Source organism: Electrona antarctica (assembly GCF_951216825.1).
Source record: "Electrona antarctica genome assembly, chromosome: 22".
NCBI classification, from domain to species: domain Eukaryota; kingdom Metazoa; phylum Chordata; class Actinopteri; order Myctophiformes; family Myctophidae; genus Electrona; species Electrona antarctica.
In genome coordinates, this window is record NC_136805.1 from 5,146,229 (window position 1) to 5,169,602 (window position 23,374).

At 43.3% G+C, this 23,374-nt stretch overlaps 1 protein-coding gene across 4 annotated transcripts in view; it reads left to right on the forward strand.

The window, feature by feature from the left end:
• The window catches only part of LOC306914709 (uncharacterized protein), a 28,638-nt gene that overhangs the window by 3,055 nt on the left and 2,209 nt on the right, over positions 1 to 23,374 (forward strand). The window contains exons 6-31 of one of the 4 annotated variants that reach the window (XM_079491883.1): positions 103 to 287; positions 750 to 810; positions 1,207 to 1,352; positions 2,363 to 2,435; positions 3,105 to 3,216; positions 3,349 to 3,420; positions 4,877 to 5,029; positions 5,597 to 5,759; positions 7,066 to 7,362; positions 8,151 to 8,254; positions 9,061 to 9,148; positions 9,646 to 9,694; positions 10,020 to 10,082; positions 10,747 to 10,790; positions 11,102 to 11,206; positions 11,638 to 11,863; positions 15,835 to 16,071; positions 17,162 to 17,313; positions 18,492 to 18,686; positions 19,136 to 19,296; positions 20,612 to 20,892; positions 21,285 to 21,380; positions 21,495 to 21,645; positions 22,613 to 22,709; positions 22,795 to 22,860; positions 23,229 to 23,313. In XM_079491883.1, coding sequence (XP_079348009.1) covers positions 103 to 287; positions 750 to 810; positions 1,207 to 1,352; positions 2,363 to 2,435; positions 3,105 to 3,216; positions 3,349 to 3,420; positions 4,877 to 5,029; positions 5,597 to 5,759; positions 7,066 to 7,362; positions 8,151 to 8,254; positions 9,061 to 9,148; positions 9,646 to 9,694; positions 10,020 to 10,082; positions 10,747 to 10,790; positions 11,102 to 11,206; positions 11,638 to 11,863; positions 15,835 to 16,071; positions 17,162 to 17,313; positions 18,492 to 18,686; positions 19,136 to 19,296; positions 20,612 to 20,892; positions 21,285 to 21,380; positions 21,495 to 21,645; positions 22,613 to 22,709; positions 22,795 to 22,860; positions 23,229 to 23,313 — 3,462 coding nt within the window. The other 3 variants (XM_079491882.1, XM_079491881.1, XM_079491884.1) reach the window with 3 other exon arrangements.

Here is a 23,374-nt window from a genome sequence, read left to right on the forward strand (position 1 = left end):
AAAACTAAATAAACTAAGCTATGGTGACTAAGAGTATACTGACAATTTCGTCAACAAATAAAAACTTAAAAAGCTTTCTTCTCACTCGCTCTTTCTCTCCAGGTCCAGACAGTGATTTGGGCCTGCTGCCCAGATCTCTAGCGGTCATCTTTAACAGCATTGAGGGTCGCGTGTTCACGGAGTGCAGCGTCAAACCTCACCGCTTTAGAGACTTCGTCAGGCTGAACAGAGAGCAGCAGGTGAAGGAAAACGCTGCCAAGAGACAGCTGCTGCGTCTGGTGAAGGAGGTGAGGAGGACCGGATGGTTGCAAATGACTGGATGGATGGGTAGATGGATGATAAACATTGGGTTAATGGTAATGGACTATTGGATAGATATGAGCAGACATGTGCGTTTACATGATTGGATAGATATGCACAGACGTGTGTGTGTGCGTGTGTTGCTACCACTTCAAATCAATATCACCGTTATTTCAAACATTTGTCTCAATTGAATGCATTACATACAAATACTCTATAAACACTACTAATCCAGTATGCCAACCAATGGGACACCAAGTGTTTGCCGGTTCCTTGTCCTGTGATTATAACTGTACTCATATCTGAAATCTGGTGTTGACTATTAAATATGAGGACACCCGGATGGATATTTCATGTGTTTTTGTTAGATGGTTTAATATGATCTAATGTCATGCTTTTAGAGGATGCATTTGGATTCTATACTCTTGTCTATTCTCTCTCCTCTGTAGAGTGAGAGTAGTGGCATGTCCTCACTGAGTTCCTCCAGTTCGTCATCCACTTTTCTGGAAGGTTGGTGTGTTTCAACTATTTGTGTGTGTGTGTGTGTGTGTGTGTGTGGGGGTGGGGGTGGGGGTGGGGGTGGGTGGGGGTGGGGGTGGGGGTGGGGGTGGGTGTGGTAGTTATGCTATCCAGCTGTACCTTTCCCTGTATGCCAAGCATGTCATTTTGATGGTGTACCTTTTTCCTGTATGCCAAGTGTGTCAATTTAGATGGTATGTTATTTAACCCATTTTGGGCGGGAACAAGCTCGTAGCTCGCCACTCAGGTCTGCTATTTTTGAAAAATCGTGAAAATATTTATTTCAGAAAACTGGAGGATTTAAAAGAATTTTGAGGTCTGGCCTAAATGGGTTAAATATGTAGTTCAAAGCGTTTACTCATGCTGGGTGTGTGTGGTGTGTTGCAGGGAGTTCTGTGAGCGGTGACGGCAGTGTTGCCAGCGGTTCAGCAGCAGATAGCTTCTGTCTGGATGCTGAATCCAACACAAAGTTCTCAGTCTGGGTTTCCTTCTGTGAGATTTACAACGAGAACATTCATGACCTGCTGGAACAAGTAACTATCCTAATGCTTCTACATTTAGTGAGATACTGTAGTGCCATTTCTATACTACTACTGTTGGTCGCTAGCAGAGTGTAGAGTAGGAGAGTAGCGACACGCTTTGATCTCGCCGCAAAGCGGGTACCTATGGGCTATAGTTCCAAACACTGCTCCTATGGCTGGAACTATCCCCTTGAGATGGAATGAGCCACTTCCGCATTCCATTGTTACAATGGGAGTCAACGCTATAGTGTCGCCACTCTCTTACTAGATTACTCTGGTCGCTAGTTGCTTCGAGTGCCGCTTCGAGCTTGTAGATTTTTTTTTTTATGCTTTTGTGTGACGCTGTAGTATGACCAAGTTAGTAGGGCATCAATGTCCCAGAAAAACTGAAAGTTCAAAGGTTGCTACCACTTCAAATCAATATCACCGTTATTTCAAACATTTGTCTCAATTGAATGCATTACATACAAACACTATAAATTGACGGGCTCAGGAGGTAGAGCAGGTCGTCCAATGATCCCAGGGTCGGCGGTTCGAATCCCGGCTCCTCCTGTCCACATGTCGAAGTGTCCTTGGGCAAGACACTGAACCCTACATTGCCTCCAATGAGTTGGTCAGTGTGAGCTCGCCACCATTCGTGTGTGAATGTGGGAAGTGAGGACGCTGGCGTCGACTGTTCACCGCGTCACCTCCCAATGAATGAATGAACCATTGTAAAGCGCTTTGAGCACTTGGAAAAACGCTATAAAAATGCAATTCATTATATAAACGCTACTAATCCAGTATGCCAGCCAGTGGGACACCAAGTGTTTGCCGGTTCCTTGTCCTGTGATTATAACTGTACTCATATCTGAAATATTATGGTGTTGACTATTTTAAATGAGGACACCCGACATTCCCACAAATGGTGGTAAGTAGGGCATCAATGTCCCAGAAAAACTGAAAGTTCAAAGGTTTCTGGCTGCCTGATGGCAATGATAAAAGTATTTGTGTGTTCTGAATGTTTGGTGTCGTCCTACCAGCTTCCCAGCGGAATCAGCAGGCGAATGGTTCTACGGCTGTCACAGGATGTCAAGGGAAACTCCTTCGTCAAAGGTAACGCAAGTCACTGTGATACGATGAATATCAAGTCTCTAAATACTGAATCAAGCAACTTAAAAACTGCATGAAGCCCTGCGACTCAACCAGCAGAACAAGTACGTGTGCGTTAGGGAAGTCCGGGTTGCTACCACTTCAAATCAATATCACCATTATTTCAAACATTTGTCTCAATTGAATGCATTACATACAAATACTCTATAAACACTACTAATCCAGTATGCCAGCCAGTGGGACACCAAGTGTTTGCCGGTTCCTTGTCCTGTGATTATAACTGTACTCATACCTGAAATATTATGGTGTTGACTATTTTAAAATGAGGACACCCGACATTCCCACAAATGGTGGTTGTGTGGCATTTTTGGCTATTGATAAGGAGACATTGTTTTGAGGCCCAAAAGAGAAATTTAGACCAGTTTTTTCTTTTTTTTAATGGTGAAATTTGTAGAGCCAAGCTTGTACATTGGCTGTTTCAACTATTTTGTTGAAAAAATCCCTTAACACAGGATGTTAAGGGAAACTCCTTCGTCAAAGGTAACACAAGTCACTGTGATACGATGAATATCAAATCTCGAGTAGACAAACATGATCTAATCTTTTGAAAATGGGTCCTGAGTGACCCACTCTTTGGGGAAACGCTGATTTATATATGTATGTGTGTTGCAGACCTGCATTGGGTCCAGGTGAACACGGCGGACGAGGCCTACAGAGTCATGAAGGTCGGCAAGAGGAACCAGAGCATCTCCGCCACCAGACTCAACCATATGTCCAGCAGGAGGTAACAACGCCAGCCAGCTAATCAGCAGCTGGCTTGAAGTGGCACAGCCAATCGGAAGCAGCGTTATTAACTCACTGATTGTGCTACCTTTTAGCACTGTGGCGTTGTTAATATGGTTTTCTTTCTCTGCAGCCACAGTATCTTCTCTATTCGGATCCTCAGAATAGATGATGGAGATGTTCCCAGAGTGCACACCATCAGCGAGTAAGTGTGTGTGTGTGTGTGTTAGGGGTGTCAAAAAAACCCGATTCAAATTAGATTCCGTTATGAACGATCATTTTTTTTTCTGGTTACAGTTGCATGAGTTTTCACTACATGGTGTCTGTGATATGAAATGTAAGCTTACCCTAATCACAGTAAACATCATGTCTTCAGTAATTTTCAAGTTACTGTAGTCACTTCAGTTCAAGACTGGAGTAGATTGTGATGAAATCCTATGTATTGAATCGAGAATCATTTTGAATAGAGAATAAGAACAAGTACGTGTGCGTTAGGGAGGTCCGGGTTGCTATGACTTCAAATCAATATCACCGTTATTTCAAACATTTGTCTCAATTAAATGCATTACATACAAATACTCTATAAACACTACTAATCCAGTATGCCAGCCAGTGGGACACCAAGTGGTTGCCGGTTCCTTGTCCTGTGATTATGACTGTACTCATACCTGAAATATTATGGTGTTGACTATTTTAAATATGAGGACACCCGACATTCCTACAGATGGTGGTTGTGTGGCATTTTTGGCTATTAATAAGGAGACATTGTTTTGAATAGAGAATTGTTTTGAATCTGGGAAGAAAATGCTTTTGAATTTAAAAAAAAGTTTTTGGATGGAGAATAGAGTTGAATCGGAATTGAATTGTGGGACACCCAAAGATTCACAGCCCTAGAGTGTGTGTGTGTGTGTGTGTGTCGTGTGAACTTGTATTACTATACTTGTGAAGGCCAAATGGTCCCACAAGTATAGTGGAATTTCAGAAATGGGACCATTTTCCTGGTCGCCACAAGAGAAATGGTTCAGGATCTACTTTGAGCTATTTTCACATCATCAGGCTATTTTTTTCCCAGCTACTTTGTATTACTATAGAGCGCCGAATTCCTGGCGTCACTCGCTCATTCTCTCGATTCCCCTGGTTCACGGAAGTAATTTCTCTATGGAGAATAACATGGGGTGATCTTAATGTCGTCTACTATAAGCATTGTGGTCCAAAAATAAACAAGCCATCTCTGCGTTGTCAGGGAGGTGTCTCTGTATCGTTTGCAACAGTCAGTCACTCATATATGATAAGTCTGTTTCTAGCGAAAATGTAACTAATTCAGCAGCAGTAACAATAGTGTTCTCTGTCAGTTGATTCTTCATATCCACATGAGTGAAACGGCCTGGATGATTTGGTTATTTTTCAAACGCAGTCCCCATAGGGCGCTCTAAAACCCACCTATGGGGATTACAATGCAAATAAAAAGTACATGAACCCGTGGATTTGCGCCCTCTACCGATATTGACGGCTCTATTTGTGACATCAAACTTTTGAAAATAACTCGTTAAACGTTTGTTAAACCTACTGTACACTGAAATCGGTGTAACAGGGCATACAAATGTATATTAAGCAATGCATGTTCATATTTCGTTGTTCATAAACTTGTGTGTTTGTGCCAGGCTCTCTCTCTGCGACCTGGCGGGCTCTGAGCGGTGTGCTCGGGCCAGGACGGGAGGAGAGCGGCTGAAGGAGGCGGGGAACATCAATACGTCCCTGCTCACGCTGGGAAAGTGCATGAACGCCCTGCGACTCAACCAGCAGAATAAGAACAAGTACGTGTGTGTGTTAGGGAGGTCCGGGTGCGTTGGGGAGGTCCGGGTGCGTTGGGGAGGTCCGGGTGCGTTGGGGAGGTCCGGGTTGCTACCACTTCAAATCAATATCACCGTTATTTGTCTCAATTGAATGCATTACATACAAATACTCTATAAACACTACTAATCCAGTATGCCAGCCAGTGGGACACCAAGTGTTTGCCGGTTCCTTGTCCTGTGATTATAACTGTACTCATACCTGAAATATCATATGGTGTTGACTATTTTAAAATGAGGACACCCGACATTCCCACAGATGGTGGTTGTGTGGCATTTTTGGCTATTGATAAGGAGACATTGTTTTGAGGCCCAAAAGAGAAATTTAGACCAGTTTTTTTCCTACGTTTCTTTTTCTTTTTTTAATGGTGAAATTTGTAGAGCCAAGCTTGTACATTGGCTGTTTCAACTATTTTTATACGCCACAGTTTCGGTGAATTGCCCAGTCTTTATGCACGTGTGTCAGTCACCCTCTCTCTCTGTCTCTCGCTGTCTCTGTGTCTCTCTCTCTGTGTCTGTCTGTCTCTCTAGGTGCCCGCAGCACGTCCCCTTCAGGGAGTCCAAGCTCACACACTTCCTTCAGAGCTACTTCACAGGCGGAGGAAACGCATGCATGATCGTCAACGTCAGCCCGTGTGCTTCTGCACACGACGAGACGATCAACGTGCTGAAGTTCTCCGCCATTGCTCAGAAGGTACACACACGCACACACACACACGTGTTTGTACATGTTACTGACAGTAGTAGTCCCAAGAGGTTATTCTGTGAGATTGCAGAGAGAGAGAGCTGGTTAGAAACAAATCCTTCAACTCAAGACTTGTGCAATGAAAGCAGTGATGCTGTTCTGTATGTCTTGGCTTATGGCATATAGTTTTTGATTGTTGTTGGTACATTTTGTAAAGCGTCCTTGGGTTCATGAAAGGCGCTATATAAATTCAAGCTATTATTATTATTGACATCAGGCGAGGCAAAGGTTGTTTTATCTTAGTGGAATTACATACACATGTAATGTGCATTGTGCACGCATGTAAAGTACAGTCATAAGCGCACACACATTATCACAGTGCCCCGCAGCCCCATGCACAGTACATTTCTCTAGTGGAGTGGCCCTCATGGATCCTTGAATTGAACAGGTTCTACAAATGCCTTCTAAAATCCTGACAGTTTTCTGAAAAACCCTATGTTTCTGTGTCAGTGGTACTCTACTATTTCACCATTTCGTAGCGCGGCACTCGGTGCTGCTCTATGAGCTTGTAGATCTGCTACTTCCGACATCCGCATTTACAACCATACGCTTAGATCAGTTATGATGACTTATAATGCGCTGGTCTAATTCAGTATTTAAGTCCGACATCATTTTGTAGTGCTACGTAACGTCCAGGTCCAAGTGGCACCAGCTCCCGTCCGCATCTCATTGTAAATAGAACGCGTGAATCTTTTTACAATGACGTTATTTTTCAGAAAGGAAGCCATTGAGGGTTAAAATGGGTCTTAATGCTTCCAACTCGAGTAGAATTATTAATGTTTTGCACAAGTGTCTATGACAAAAAAAAAATGATGTGGAGACTATTATTATCATTATTATTGAAGGTGGTAACAGTCCATTTGCTCAGTAAAATATTTCGGGTGCATATTTAGAATGTTTGCAGGCTTGAGTATGTTGAATCTAGTTTGCATTAATTAGGATTTAGTTGACACAATGAAATAAAATGACGATAGTATTCCGTGTGGGGCAGACGGCCTGTCACCGCCAGATTTGGGAGAGCAGCGCAGCTTTGTTGTTGCGAGGAAAGCAGTAAAATTAGACGTTCGTGGTTGTTTTCGTCTCAGATTTAGTCCGACGGAGCGTCACAGTATAACTCTATGGGGACACAAAAGCGACACAAAGTAGGACCCGGATGTATCTCAGGAGGGGGAGCTCACATCACGGCTAAAATACTGAATTATTTTTCTCTCCCTTTTCCCTTTCTTCTTTCTTGCTGTCCCGTCCGTCCCTCCAGGTTGTGTTGTTGAGACCCGTCCTCGTCGTCCAGCCCTCTGTCGCCACCCAGCGGGCGGCCAGGGAAGTGTCCATGCGCATAGACGCCGTTCTGCGACCGAAGGGGCTTAGGGACAGCGTGGCCAGCATGGGCTGGGAGAACTCCATCTGCCTGGAGGACGTGGAGGAGGACGAAGAGGAGGAGGAGGAGGAGGAGGAGGAGGAGGAGAGTGTGATGGAGGGAACTATGGATGGAACTATGGATGGAACTATGGATGGAACTATTCTGGAACAAGAAGAGGAGACGACGGCCATGGAGGTACTTTTTGTTTTTAATTATTAACAATGGGGTTGCAACACTTAATAGAATGAATCCATTATAACCAACTAGGCCAGGAGTTCCCAAACTGTGGTGCGCGAACGCCCTCTAGGGCCCTCAAACCAACATTTTCAAACAAACTAAAAACGCACCTTCAGATTGGCCTTCTCCACCCTACCGTAGCACTTTATTGAGGCTTCCCCAGCAAGTACGTGTGCGTTAGGGAGGTCCGGGTTGCTACCACTTCAAATCAATATCACCGTTATTTCAAACATTTGTCTCAATTGAATGCATTACATACAAATACTCTATAAACACTACTAATCCAGTATGCCAGCCAGTGGGACACCAATTGTTTGCCGGTTCCTTGTCCTGTGATTATGACTGTACTCGTACCTGAAATATGGTGTTGACTATTTTAAATATGAGGACACCCGACATTCCTACAGATGGTGGTTGTGTGGCATTTTTGGCTATTGATAAGGAGACATTGTTTTGAGGCCCAAAAGAGAAATTTAGGCCCAGCATGTATTTTATTATTATTTTTCAACAAATCTCTTAAATGCTTGACCTTCTCATGCCTATTTTTATCTTGATGTCTGACTTTATGCACATTCACTGTCTTGTCTTGTATTGTGTTTGATTTCTTAACCTATGACCTAACTGTAAAGCACTTGATGTATTTCCTTATTATTATTAACCTTGCAATTTCACCTCGGGCTGCTCTACTGGCCACTCTACCCCTGATCCACTGCTGCCCCTAATACTTAATACCTGTGTGTGTCTAGATCCAGGTCCAGCAGACGGACACCTTGGCTCTGGAAATGAGGATCAGAGCGGAGGTCGCTGCGGAGTTCGAGGAGCTCATTAACCAAAGGGAGAACGACTACAAGTAAACAAACGTGCACACACAAATGTACCCCCAATGAGACATGGGATGGGACTAGAAAGATGGGATACATGCACAGTAAAAGTCTTTAAGTGTTAATTTAATTAACCCATTTAGACCTACGTTAGATTCTACAAAACGTCTTCTAAATCATGACTGTTTGCAGAAAAACCTGCCTTTCTTTATCAGTGGTGCTCAAACTATTTCATGTCAAGGACCCCAGAAATTATATGTAATTGGCCGCCAACCCCCATTTGAAAATATGTTGTTCCAGGGACTCCCCCAGAAGCAAAGATTTTAATTAATGTTCACTCTGTAATATATATTGAAAGATTTGAGGCACATTTTTTCAAAAATATTAGACCTACAAGTTCATAGCTGCGCTTTGAGCTTGTAGATCTGCTATTTTTCAATAGCTAAAGTATAACCTAATGCTTTAAAACACAAATGGGTTCCTGCCCAGAATGGGTTAATTTAATAAACACTTATTTTAACCCACCCTGACAAGCATTTGGTAGGAGTCGAGGCTTTTCATTTTAGTTTGACTACTCTGTTCCACATAAATATTGTGAAAATGGCTGATCCACAGGCTTACAATGCCTCTCAACCATTTTTGCCCCTTTCTATTAATATTTGACATTTTGTCTACTTTTTAGGTATTTATTTAAAAGGTCTTAAAAGTACTTCACTGTCGTCCACTTTGACTTGTACAACCTGTAAGGCAGTGGTTCCCCAACCTTTGCCTTTACAGGTCCACTTGTTTTGTACATTCATAAACTAAGGAACAAATGTGTGTGTTTGTGTTGCAGGGAACGCCTGCAGCTGGAGCTCCAGATCGCTGAGGACAGGTCGGAGAAGAGGCTGGAGATCTTTAAAAACCTCGTCCGTGACACCAAGGTAACGACCACCTGGGTCTGTGATGTCAGGCATTGCTGAATGGTGTTGTCGACTAATACTATGACACAATGTTCTAGCTTTTCTTTTTCATTGACAGACTAAATGAAAACTAGGCTATGATGACTAAGACTAAATATATTGACAATTTTGTCAACAAATAAAAAAAAACTAGACGAGAGATCCAGTATAAGTCATTTTACACTTGGTTGCAACGCGTTGTGAGCTTGTAGATCGGCTATGACATTACGACGGCATCATGGCCCACCAAAATACATTTTAGTCCACTAAATAAACTGTAGATTTAGTCATAAAATCATAGTCGACTAAAACTAGACTAACACTAAAACATTCCAGGTGACTGAGATGTGACTAAATACACTATTCAAGAGACTTAAAAACTAAAAATCTTGCTGTCAAAATCAACACTGTTGCTGAACCCCTGGTCTATGCTATAGCTATATATAATTGGTTAACATAACTTAACCGTTTGTTTCCAGGAGTATGCGAATCTGGAGAGTAGCCGCCTTTCCATAAGTCACTCCACAGGTATGTACAGTACACAGTTACACACACCCCTACTGAGTCTGCTGTTGGACAAATGAGCAGCGTTTTCAAGTGCCTCACTCTCTATCCCTCTCGTGTCATTCACACTGAGCACTACAACTAATAACGATGACTATATTGTTCAGTATTGTATTTTTTTATTTTATTATATAGTTGGTGTGAACTCTGCCATTCACTTGACTTAGTACTAAAACTATAAAAGTTTTAAAATCATTCTGTGTGAATGGCCCTTTACTGTGTTTAATCTTTGTCATATATTTGTTAAATATATGTGTGTTACATTGTGTTTTTATGGTTTGGTCCATAGAGGTGGATGAGCTCAGGACACGGATGAAGAGTCTGTCTGAACAGGTTGACGCACAAAACGCAGGTAGGACTCACTGACTCACTCACTGACTGACTCACTGACTGACTGACTGACTGACTGACTGACTGACTGACTGACTGACTGACTCACTCACTTAGACCTGAGGACGATTCTACAAATGCCTTCTGAAGTTGTCTGGAAAACTATGTTCTCGAACTACAAGCTCATGGCGCGGCACTCGGTGCCGCGCCATGAGCTTGTCGTTCTGCTATTTTTCAATAGCTAAAGTGTAAAAATGCTTAAAACACAAAGGGGTCCCTGCCCAAAATGGGTTAAGGTAGGGTAAGTGATTTTCCTTTGTTAAAATAAGTGTTAAATAGCTCTACGCTGAGTAGTACTCATTGCTATATAGTGTTTGTTCAGTAACGAGTCTCATTCATTGTCCAATAAATAGGTACTCTCTCCTTATTAGCTGAGATGTGGCAACCCACCTGAAAGTATTTTCTGTTCAGGAGCTGGGGAGACGCCTAGTAATTGAACAAACAAATTATCAGAATATAGTATTTTTTTTTTTTTTTTTACAATCTAAATAATCACATACCCTTCCCTACTTTGGTTTATTCTACTGGTCTATTTGCTTCCACTTTTACACTTTGAAATTAATAGTGTGAGAACCACATGGAACATGTTATGTGTCTTATACTGTGTTTATAATTATCTTTTCCAGAGCTGGAGGTCATGCGGCTGCAGCAGAAACAGGATATTTTGCAGGTATTTTGACTTGTCTCTACTTATCACTAGCAATAATTTGTCTTTTATAATACAGGAAAAAAAATATATATATATATATATATAGATGGATTAAAAAAATATATATAAAATATGTATTGACATGTTTATGTAATGCATTTATTTATGCATTTATTGAAAACTTATTTTTAGTTTGACAGTTTTGGTTCTACGTGTTCAGATTTAAAAAGTCACACTGTCGGGCCAATCAATGGGTTTAATAATCTGATCCAATTTAAGTCAATGTTTTCTGTACCAGAATCTAACGTGTGTTTTCGTGTGTGGTATATTAGACGGAACAGGAGAGACTGAAGGTGTCTGAGTTGATGACCATGTGTCTGGACAAAGACCGGAGAATAGACACCCTCCAGGAAGCCTTGGATAACGCCACAAACGAGGTTTGTGCATGTAATGTAATCACATCGAATACTCGGCCCTTATTTACTCTGACTGGTGGAGGAAATTAGATTTTTGTGAAACTTGGAAGCAATACTGCCCTGAGATGATTAACTTTCAAGCTTACATAACTGGTCATATCTCGGGAACAAACAGATGTTGATGCAGACAGGGTTTGCACATCTTGGTCAGGGCAAACGGTAAACTGTGCATTTATATAGCGCCTTTACATTAGGCGCTTTACATAGATGCAAGGCACCAACCTGCACATCAGGAGCAATTAGGGGTTCAGTGTCTTGCTCAACGACACTTTGACCCTGACTCTGGGGGAGCCGGGTTTGAACTGGCAACCTTGCGGTTACCATCCGGCCACTGTACCCCTGAGCCGCCATTGTCCCTTTCACACGTTCATCTCTCTTTCTGTCTCTTTCAGATTCACTCTATGCAACAGCAGTTGCTGGAGTTGAACAGCTGCCTGCACCTGACTGAGGCCGAGAGGGGAGCTTCACTGATCGGTGACGGAGGGGAGGAGCGGAGGAGCAGCAGCAGCAAGGAGCAAGGACCACCAACGGGAGGAGAGAAGGAGGCGCAGCCGGAGGAGGGAGGGAGAAAACGGCACGCAGAGGAACCCGTAGGAGGAGGACCGGCCCGGAAGAGAGGTAGAGACGGAGGGAGGAGAAAGTGGAGAAAGTGATGGCGATGAGTCACTTGGAAGAAGACTTAAAACTGAATGGAAATCATTCATTACTTCTTCTGTACTTCTCATACTCTAGTCGCACACTCTAAGTGTATAAATGGACCCTTATGCCCCCCCTCTCTCAAGGAACCCAGGGCGTCCCTCGACCAAATGATACATTTTTAATTTGTTTTTCTAGACGGGGGTTTTATAAAATTGTTTTTTCTAGACAGAGGGTTTTTATAAAATCTTCCAAACTGATATAATGAACAAACCAGTGTGGGGTTGAGTGCGTGCACGGTTATGTTTGTGGCGTGAGCATAGGGGTTGTGGTACTGCTTGCGTTTTGTGTGTGGGTGTACATGTGAGTGCGTTATGTGTGAGTGTACATGCGAGTGAGTTATGTGTACATGCAAGTGAGTTATGTGAGTAACCTTTTTTGTGCTACATACTTGATTTTTTGCTTTATTTTATTGACTACTATGCACTTTTTAAGAGAAATAAAGTGATACTATTTGCTATACAGATCCATTGATGTATTGATAATTGGTTTTATGGTGTTCAGAAGCACTGCTGATGGATGGGTGCTTTCTGCTTGGTTATTTAACTTCAACATCAGCTGTCTGAGGCCTCACTCACACAAACACTTGTCCTGTGTCTTGCAATAAGGTTGTGTCTTCAAACCATGTGATTCCCATTGGAAATGCATTGAGGCGGGTGGCCATGACATGACACTCACAACATCCAAGACACAATGTGTCTTGCTTGTGGGTCAGGTGTGAGTGAGGCCTGAGCAGACATTTCTTGGGTCTGCATAGCTTTGAAGTGAAGTACCACTTATACATACCAGTAGTGTAGCTACGCCTCAAATAGCTGCCCGGTTCCTTTTGAACGACCAGGGTCTGACACCATTTTGCGTATTAAACGTGGGCTGTGCTTTAAAGCGGTCTACAGAGGCTGCCTGTCTAAAGGTGTAATGGGAGTTTATTCCAAGCCGTCGGCCCTAGAAGCAGAGGCCAAGTCTATGGACTTAGAGCACTTACTGATGTAAATGAAGGGTGCATAGAAGTGTGTGTGTGTGTGTGTGTGTGTGTGTGGAAAAGTGAGTTTAACGTTGTTTAATGCACTCGGATAGGACGTTTCTGTTTGGATGTATGGGTTGTCAATGCCAGAAAGTGGCATTTTTTTGGGGGTTATTCGCTAGGTGTAACCGCATAACTTATGATGCAAGGAAGCTCGGAGAAGGAAAGGTGCGCCATGCCACTTTCATGGACTCTTTCATAGGAGCCAAATCTCGCACCGCAAGTTCATGGCAGTGAAACATAATTTATTTCTGAACAATTGAGACCTTTGTCATATAATCTGTTCAGGAATATAATCACTTGCTTTTCGATGTGCACAGTATATAATTTGATTTGAGGAGCTAAACAGCAGCAGGTATCGTTTCTGTCTGAGGTATCGCGATATTTGGCTGCCAGACAGGAAACAGTCTTGCGATACTTGGCAAGTTCAGAAACAATTGCACCCTTTTTGCTCTTTAGATACCTCTGTAGAATTCCAGTGTACACATCGAAAAGCAACACCAGACGACAATGTTATCATGTCGTCTTTTATTTTTCAGAAGTGATTACAGATTACTTTACAAAAGGTCTCAGTCATTCAAAATAGCGTTCGGTCAAGCCACGGAGTCACGCGCATACCCTCTATTGAATGACAGCCAAGTCTATGGACTTAAGTTTTCTTAAAGAGATTTTGTTTTTGGTGTTTTCGGCCCAAAACCTTGTGTTATGATTTGTCACTACAAGAGTTGACTTTGTCAGAGGGTTAAATGTCTTTAAAGATGTGCCATGGTTTTTTTCCAAACTAAAACATGATCATCAGGTCTTATTGTTATATAAGGAGGAATATTTTTTTCAAAAAAAAAAGTGTACAGTATTTGTTAAAATGTCGTTTTTATGTGGGCACGCCCACCAGTTCCTGGTGGGGGTGGTTTGCCTGATGTGTGGTGATCCACCTGAACGTAAGCTGTAGCTGTATGATAAAGGGGGAGGGGCTGATAATGTAGCCTTGCCGAGCCATGAGGCCCATAGGGGCAGGAGCCTATCTCCTGTTTCTGTAGCGTGAGGCAGCTTGATGTACAAGTACACCCCCTGGACATGACGCTAGTATGTCGCAGGGACTTACCCCGAATCCAACCCTTGATGCTGGGTGTCAAGCAGGGAGGCACTGGGTCCCATTTTTAGAGTCTTTGGTATGACCCGGCCGGGGATTGAACCACAACCTCCCAGTCTCAGGGTGGACACTCTAACCACAAGGCCACTGAGCTGGTAATGTGATGTTACTATATCACTGTTTTTCTTTTCACTGGCACGTTTGACTGTCAAGGGTTCAGTCTCCAAGAAGAAACCCTAAATACAAAGGTAATACATCATTGCACATAAAAACGACTCCAGGGTGTCTAATGAAGTACTGTCACCTCATAGACACATAAACTGAAAATACAAAAATTGTGGCACTCCATCTTTAAATAAAATACTTTTTGAAACTACTATGGGAGAAAATGAATGGGGAATTCTCTTCCGGGACTGTCGTCATGAAAGGGGACGCGACTGGGACGCTCGAGGTGCCAGACCATTGAGAGCTTTATAAACTAGTACAATTTTAAAATCGATCCTAAAAACAACCAGGTGTCTCTTTTGGGCTTAATTTTAACCACTTAAACTTGTCTTATGTCATTAATCGGGGTCCCCTAGGTGTCTGTACCTTAGCTCTGACTCTGTACTCAGTCCTCCATTTCTCCCTCTGCAAAAAATCTCTATTGCCAATACCTATTATGATGACATGTCCAGAATAGGGATGCTAGGGTTCACTTCAGGTGGTCAAGTGTGCACAGAATGTTTGGGCAGACTTCTGTGTTGATTGCGAATTCGGGAACATATATATATTTTTTATTTGCGTTGCATTTTGTGAGGGTCTCTTGAGGATGTTTGTCCCATGTGCCGTGCAACAGTTTATGGCGCAAAGCCTGCACCTCACTGCCCTACAAAGAAATTGGCAAAATCTTAATCGTACAAAGGCAGTGAAATCACAGGCGAAGTTGTCCCTCTACTAGGTGTCTGCTGATGTTGGAGCATTTCGTTTATAAGTGGGTAGAGAGGTTTGATATGTTATGCCGTTTTCTTTTCTTTTTTGGGAGAGTGCCGGGGTGTTACAAGTTGTCACTCTTTCCTCGTTTGTTTTTGAGTGGTGCAACCACTCCCTTACTGAGCTGTGTGTGGGTGGGTGTCTGGGTGGGTATGAGCACGAAAACAGCATGGTGGTTTTTCACCACCTGTACACAACCTAACACACACGCACGTATTAACTGTATATATGATGCTTTCGGGTGTGCCAGTACAGTACAGTACAGTAACTGTCCAGGAACCCCCACGCGGAGTTGCACCACTCACTTCACACGGGTGTGATTTTTCAATTTAAGATTAACTTGCAGGTATTTCTGGACCTTGTTCTGTTGGAATCTCTCAGTCCTCCCCTCTTGTTGGGGCTGCAGCTATCGATTATTTGATTAGCCATAATTCTATTGATTACTTTTTCAATTAGTCGAATAATGGAGAAGCATTTTTGAATGTTTTTGAAACAAATCGGTTAACCACTTGACGATTATTTTATACTTTGTCGCACAACAGTGTCGTTTGAAAGTAGTAAATAGCAGATCTATATAAGCGCACCACACGTCACATTGCACCACGTTGTGAGCTTGTAGACCAGCTATATTCAAGTTCTCGTTTTGAATTATTTTGAAAACTGAAGCTTTTTGCCTATGACACCCCCCCCCAGCCCCCCCCCCAAAAGTGCTGCATTATTAATCGATTATTTAGATTCAATAATGGATAAGCTGTTGCGCTCTTATCTCACGTCCTGTCCTGTCCCCCCCCCCCCCCCCTCTTGTTCCAGTCCTGCTGGAGGACGAGATCTGGAGGCTTCAGGAGGAGAACGAAGGCAAAGAGCAGACTATCGCCCAGCTGACGGAGGAGGCCAGGGTGAACGGCGAGAGGGAGCTGGTGGAGAGGAGAGCCAGGGAGGAGGAGGAAAGGAGAGCCAGGGAGGAGGAGAGGAGAGCCAGGGAGGAGGAGGTGGTGGAGCTGAAGAAGGAGAGATCGTCGCTGGAGCGGAGGGTGGAGGACCTGACGGGTAGGGCGCAATGTTTTCCCTCTAGTCCGTCTCCGAGTCTCTCTTTCCATTGTTTGTCTTTTGGGGGCTGCAACTATCGTTGCTGTCGGGCAGGAACCTCTTCTAACTTTGTGGGGGGTTTTTTGGGGCGGGTAAATGAATGCCCTACTTATTGATCATACTACACAGTCACGTGACGTGTCACACAAAAGTAGCAGATCCACAAGCTCGCTTTGAGCTTGTAGATCTCCTACTTTGAGCTTGTAGATCTCCTACTTTGAGCTTGTAGATCTCCTACTTTGAGCTTGTAGATCTCTTTGAGCTTGTAGATCTCCTACTTTGAGCTTGTAGATCTCCTACTTTGAGCTTGTAGATCTCCTACTTTGAGCTTGTAGATCTCCTACTTTTGAATTTGAATCCTGAAAAGTCTGTTTTGGACATGAGGTTTTCCACCTAGAGCTCTTTACGGGTCCAAAAAAATGTTTCAGAAATTAATATGTGACATTGTACCCATTCCGACCCGTTCCGAAATCATTTTCAAATAGGAAAACCAAACCCGAATGGATCCGTGACTATTTTGTCTTCCGATTCCGACCTGTTCCGAGATTTCTTTCAAATGCGCCCAACCGAGATCCGATTTATTTTCGACATTCCGAGACATTAGATTAATTTTCTTAATCGAGTCCCACTTTTTTATATATATTTCTTAAAACTTTCAACAAATTAATGAATCACTTTTTCATCACTTAATCACCCTGTTTTCAGTTTGTCTCTAAACTATGTCAAATTGTGAAAATAGACTATCTACAAGCTCTCAAGAGATGGTAGATTGTTTTTGACATTTAAAAGGAAGTTTATATCTACGATGACATGGCCCAAAATGGGGGTTGATTATTCGATTACTTTTCTTTTCTTCTATAATTGGTTAAACCAATTAGTTAACCGTCATACCCCTAGTGTCTTTCTATCGTCTTTTCCCTTCTGTCTTTCTGTTTGCTCATCCAGCAAAGGTTTGCAGAGAACTTCACTTTGTTGTTTTTCTCTCTCCATTTGTCTGTCCACGTGTCTGTCCACATGTCTGTCTGTCCATCCGTCCACGTGTCTCCTATAGCTGACATAACGGAGCACAGTTCAGACTATGAGAATCTGATGTTGGCGCTGGAGAGCGAGCAGAGAGAGACCACCCGACTGAACAAAGAGAACAAGGCTCTGGTCAACGGCATCTTTCAACTCCAGTCTACCGAACAGGCACACAAAGACCAGGTAATGCCACTAGGAAGCAGGGGAGCAAAGTGACTAAGTACATTTACTCGAGTACTATTTTGAGGCACACTTTACTTGAGTGATACTTCTACTCTTGGAGTACATCTTGGAGACAAATTTGTACTTTTCAATCCACTAGGAATTATGTATTGTTAATCTAAGAATGCCCCGGTGGAAAAGTGACTCATGCGCATACTCTCTATAGAGCGTCGCAGTCCCGCCTCCTACCCTGGACCAGGAAATGAAACCCAATGCATTATTCTCATAGACATTTCTTAAAGTATTTATTTAAAGACGGTTACGCCGCGGACAAAGCCAACTCGAGTCGTGACAACTCATGACAACACAAACAACATTTTGGACCAAACAAATAATTAGAAAGAAGAAAAAAAACGGCAGGTTACAACACTTTTTTTGTTGTTTTTCTTCTTTGTAATTATTTGTTTGGTCCAAAATATTGTTTGGGTTGTCATGAGTTGTCACGACTCGAGTTGGCTTTGTCCGCGGCGTAACCGTCTTTAAATAAATACTTTAAGACATGTCTATGAGAATAATGCATTGGATTTAATTTCCTGGTCCAGGGTAGGAGGCGGGACTGCGACGCTCTATAGAGCGTTGCAGTCCCGCCCCCTTTCATGACGACGCCAGGCACAGGAAATTAATCCCAATGCATTTTTCCCATAGACATTTCAAAAAGTATTTATTTAAAGACCTTTAAAGCGTCGTACGAAGCCAACTCGAGTCGTGAGACTCGTGACAAATCATGACAACAAACACAATATTTTGGACCAAACAAATAATTACAGAAAAACAACAAAAAAGCAATTTTTTTTTCTAATTCTTTGTTTGGCCCAAAACATTGTGTTTATTGTCATGATTTGTCACGACAAGAGTTGGCTTTGTCCGTGGCATAAACGTCTTTAAATAAATACTTTATAAAAAGTCTTGAGGAAAATGAACGGGGATTTCTTTTCCGGGTCTCTCGAGGGGGAGGGACTGCGACGCTCTATAGTGTGGTATTGCTACTTTTATTTAAAATAGTACTTCTTCCACCACTGCTATTAATACTACATGTAGTAAATACTGAACAAACACATAATGTAAGGTAATAATACTTCAGTGTACGTTATGTAAGGAGAGGTTTCTGACCAGGTTGTTTGTTTTTACTGCTGTTCCAGGTGAGCCGTTTACAGAGCCAACTGGCAGAGCAGACCGACAGGGCCGCCGACCTATTGGAACAGCTAGACGCCGCCAGGGCCCGCCTCCAGGACCTGGAGAGCCAATCGGACGAGAAGACGAGGACCATTGACAGTCTGAGGCAGGAAGTGGCGCGTCTGACACAGGATGCAAATGGCCTCAGACGGGAAGCTAAGGTACAGTGTCGTTCGTTTCACAGGTGTATGATTCTATTGTGATTGATTTGAGTGTAATTTCTCGTAGGCTATTCTATTGACTGGCCTTGAAGTATTAACCCATTTTTTTAGACCTGAGGATGCATTTATAGCTTTTAAGCACTTTAACCATTATTTTAAACTTTAGATGTTGAAGAATAGCAGATCTACAAGCTCATAGCGCGGCACAGAGTGTCGTACTACAAGCTGGTAGATCTGCTATTTTTGAATAATTGTGAAAATGTTTTTAACTCAAATATTTGCTTCTGGGGGGGTCCCTAGCCTCGGAAACCCAGACGTTTTATTTCCTGGAATAGGGGGTCCCTGGTACAACATAGTTTCAGATGGTGTCTGTGCCCAATTAGATCCTTGACATGAAATCTCATTGATTGACTCATTGATTGTCTGTTGTGGTGTTCGCTGTGTTTCAGGATTCTGTGGATGCGGAGCAGAGGAGCAGTGCGTTCAGATCTGCCATAGAGCGACTGCAGACGGAATGCCAGGGGGCGCTAGAGAGATCTGCACAGAAGAGCCAACAAATCGAAGAGCTACAGAAACTCGTCGCACAGCTCTCCACACAGCTGACCGACCGGTAGGAACCAATAGATGCTAGCTAGCGGAAGCTCAGGATCGAACTAGGCGGGAAGCAGTGTTTTTGACAGCAAATTTTTAGTTTTAGTCAGTCTTTTGAATAATTTTCATTTAGTTTTAGTCACATGTTCACTTGGAATGTTCTAGTGTTAGTCCAGTTTTAGTCAACTAAATATAAGATTTTAGTCTACTAAATCTACAGTTCATTTAGTCGACTAAAATGTGTTTTGACAGGCCTTTATATCGTTGTAATGGCAGGTTTTACACTTTTGTTGCATGCTGAAAATGGCAGATCGACAAGCTCACAGCGGTCATATATATATATATATATATATATGTATATTCCTATTCAGAGCGAGCGTTTTTAAGTCAAATCTTTGCTTCTGGGAGGTCCCTGGAACTAATATTTTCAGATGGGGGGCCGGCAGCCAATTACATATAATCTTTGGGGTCCTTGACGTGAAATATTGAGCACCACTGACATAGAAACATAGGTATTTCAAAAAACTTTGAAATTTCGACGTTAGGCCTAAATAGGTTAAAACTCTTTCGCCCTTTCCTCATCACTCCTCTTGTCTTTCCTCTCCAGTGAGTCTGTGTCTCTCCAGTTGAGAGAGGAGCTCTCCGGTCATAAAGCAGATTCTTGTCTTTCCTCTCCAGTGAGTCTGTGTCTCTCCAGTTGAGAGAGAAGCTCTCCGGTCATAAAGCAGATTCTTGTCTTTCCTCTCCAGTGAGTCTGTGTCTCTCCAGTTGAGAGAGGAGCTCTCTGGTCATAAAGCAGATTCTCTTGTCTTCCCTCTCCAGTGAGTCTGTGTCTCTCCAGTTGAGAGAGGAGCTCTCTGGTCATAAAGCAGATTCTCTTGTCTTTCCTCTCCAGTGAGTCTGTGTCTCTCCAGTTGAGAGAGGAGCTCTCTGGTCATAAAGCAGATTCTCTTGTCTTCCCTCTCCAGTGAGTCTGTGTCTCTCCAGTTGAGAGAGGAGCTCTCTGGTCATAAAGCAGATTCTCTTGTCTTTCCTCTCCAGTGAGTCTGTGTCTCTCCAGTTGAGAGAGGAGCTCTCTGGTCATAAAGCAGATTCTCTTGTCTTTCCTCTCCAGTGAGTCTGTGTCTCTCCAGTTGAGAGAGGAGCTCTCTGGTCATAAAGCAGATTCTCTTGTCTTTCCTCTCCAGTGAGTCTGTGTCTCTCCAGTTGAGAGAGGAGCTCTCTGGTCATAAAGCAGATTCTCTTGTCTTTCCTCTCCAGTGAGTCTGTGTCTCTCCAGTTGAGAGAGGAGCTCTCTGGTCATAAAGCAGATTCCTCTTGTCTTTCCTCTCCAGTGAGTCTGTATCTCTCCAGTTGAGAGAGGAGCTCTCCGGTCATAAAGCAGATTCGTCCACTCAGCTCGAGGCCTTGCAGTCGGAGAAGAGCCTCCTGGCGCAGCAAGCGGAAAGCCTCCTGACGCAGGTGAAGGCCTCGGAGGAGAGCTGCGCCAGGGCGACCGTGCTGGAACAGCGGCTGTCTGAGAGTGAGGCCCAGTGTGCAGCTCTGCGAGAGAGGCTAGAGGAGATGGCGAGGGCAGAGGAAGAGATGAAGACGGCGTATGAGAGGGCATCAGAAGGTAATGCATTGTTAACAGCGGTTCTGCCCCTCATCTACAACATAAAAATGTGTCCGATGTGAGCTTGTAGATCTGGTATTTGTTTTTACAGTTTTACGCCTGAATGGGGTTGATAAAGTTTGTGGTTAAAATAATTTAATCCAACCGTCTGTCTGAGCAATGTACAATTTGTCCACCCTAGGGTGCTATACTTTGACGTGTGTGGACTAGAATAGATGATGATGCGTTATTATTAACATTTGACATTTGACAAATCAGCCAAAAATCAAGACAGTCACAGAATTATTTGTCCATTGTCAATACTTTAATATTGATGGAAATGTTGATAAAAAACAGCCTCTCTCGCTCTCTCTCTCTCTCTCACACACACACACACACACACACACACACAGAAGTGGCCTGTATAAAGGCCTCCTCCCAGTCCCAGCAGGAGGAGGAGAAAGGCGTGTCGGTGGTGGAGGAGCTGAAGGAGGAGGAGGAGGAGAAAGGTGTGCCGGTGGTGGAGGAGCTGAAGGAGGAGGAGAAAGGCGTCCTGGTGGTGGAGGAGCTGGAGGAGGAGAAAGGAGTGCCGGTGGTGGAGGAGCTGAAGGAGGAGGAGAAAGGCGTGCCGGTGGTGGAGGAGCTGAAGGAGGAGCTGAGGAGGCTGGATCAGAGGAGGAACCGGGAGTTGGAGGTGAAGATGAAGAAGGAGATGGAGAGACTGCAGCAGCTGAACAGAGAGGACATTCTGTCACCACAACAACAACGCACACTGGTCAGACCACAGTTATATATATTGCCAGTTATCTGTGACCACTGACCATACCATTAACAACCTATATAAGGCCATATTTTCTAAATTTCATTATGCTTTAAAACCCATTTAATGGCAAGGTGCTACCTAGGTGCAACTTCTAATGGCAGCCCATTCATCCAAACAGAAAAGTCCTATCTGATTGTATTAAACAACATCAAACTCACCAACATTGCAGCTGTGCGAAAAGCTTGAATTATTCTCTTAGAAAAAGAATCACCTGCAAGGACAGAAAGTAACTCATAACATGTCTAAGTGTTACAGTTTGGAAGTGCTCGTTGGATATCACTCAACTGCCCTGCGTACCACTTGTTTTGAATTGGTACATAATGCAGGAGGCAGCAGGCCGTTGCTTTACTGAAAACGAGCGCTTCCAAACTCTGATGGCAAGATGGCCGCGGTCTGCAAATGGTCAATAGAGGCATGAGAGACCGTTTTCATTTTCAACCATTCATATCGGTGTTGGCCCCTGCACCATTAGTGGAAGTTAGTTGGCCTGTGCACCACCAGGGGGCACTAGAGCATCAGTAAACGGACTTGCTTTAATAGAAGGTTGGTTCAGCTCTCTTAGGATTTTTTATTTGAATGTGCTTTAAGTTTTAAGACGAACACGCTATTTTACCTCTTGAAACGTCTTGAGCAAAATATAACATGTTGAAACTGTGTGTGTGTGTGTGTGTGTGTGTGTGTGTGTGTGTGTGTGTGTGTGTGTGTGTGTGTGTGTGTGTGTGTGTGTGTGTGTGTGTGTGTGTGTGTGTGTGTGTGTGTGTGTGTGTGTGTGTGTGTGTGTGTGTGTGTGTGTGTGTGTGTGTGTGTGTGTGTGTGTGTGTGTGTGTGTGTGTGTGTGTGTGTGTGTGTGTGTGTGTGTGTGTGTGTGTGTGTGTGTGTGTGTGTGTGTGTGTGTGTGTGTGTGTGTGTGTGTGTGTGGCTTTCTCCTCTCCAGCCCAACACACTGAGGAGAGGTACAAGAGGAGAGTACAGCTCCACCAAGAAAACGAGCAGAAAGAGGAGTACAAATATGCAGGTATAGGATGGAAGGAATGAGAGACCGTATTAATTTTCAACCATTCAAAAATGTGCCTCTTACAGTGTGTGTGTGTGTGTGTCAGGACATGGAACAGATTGAAAATAAGCGACCCCGTCAGAGAGGATACGGCAGAGCTGTCGTCTTACAGGTGACTACACATTATTATACCTGAGCACTTGGAAAAGCGCTATAAAAATGCAATTCATTATTATGTATAGAGCAGCTGCTGGAGTACAGGTATATACAGCAGCTGCATGTCTCTCAGTACAGTGACATTCTGTGATTATTTGCCTTAATCATATAAACACAATTATCGTTTTCGGCCAAATACAACGAGCCTGAGCGTTGGGTGCGTCAGCTAGGTAACCGTGGTGCACGGCCAAAAAAGTTTGGGGACCGCTGCACTAGACTATATATAATGTATAATCTAATGGTAGTTGCAGTTTGGTAGACTAGTATCACTCTTTCGTCAGTGTGGTTAAACTTGAGATGCAACTGACTCTCTCACCTCTCCAGTCTCCTTTGTCAACAAGAAGAGATGGAGCTCTGCAAATGATAGGGGACATCATCCATAACTCTCCCAACATACTGGGCAGCAAAGGTGAGTGTCTTTATGTTTTCCTCTACTTCCATTTTCAGTGAATGTACAACATACTAACAGT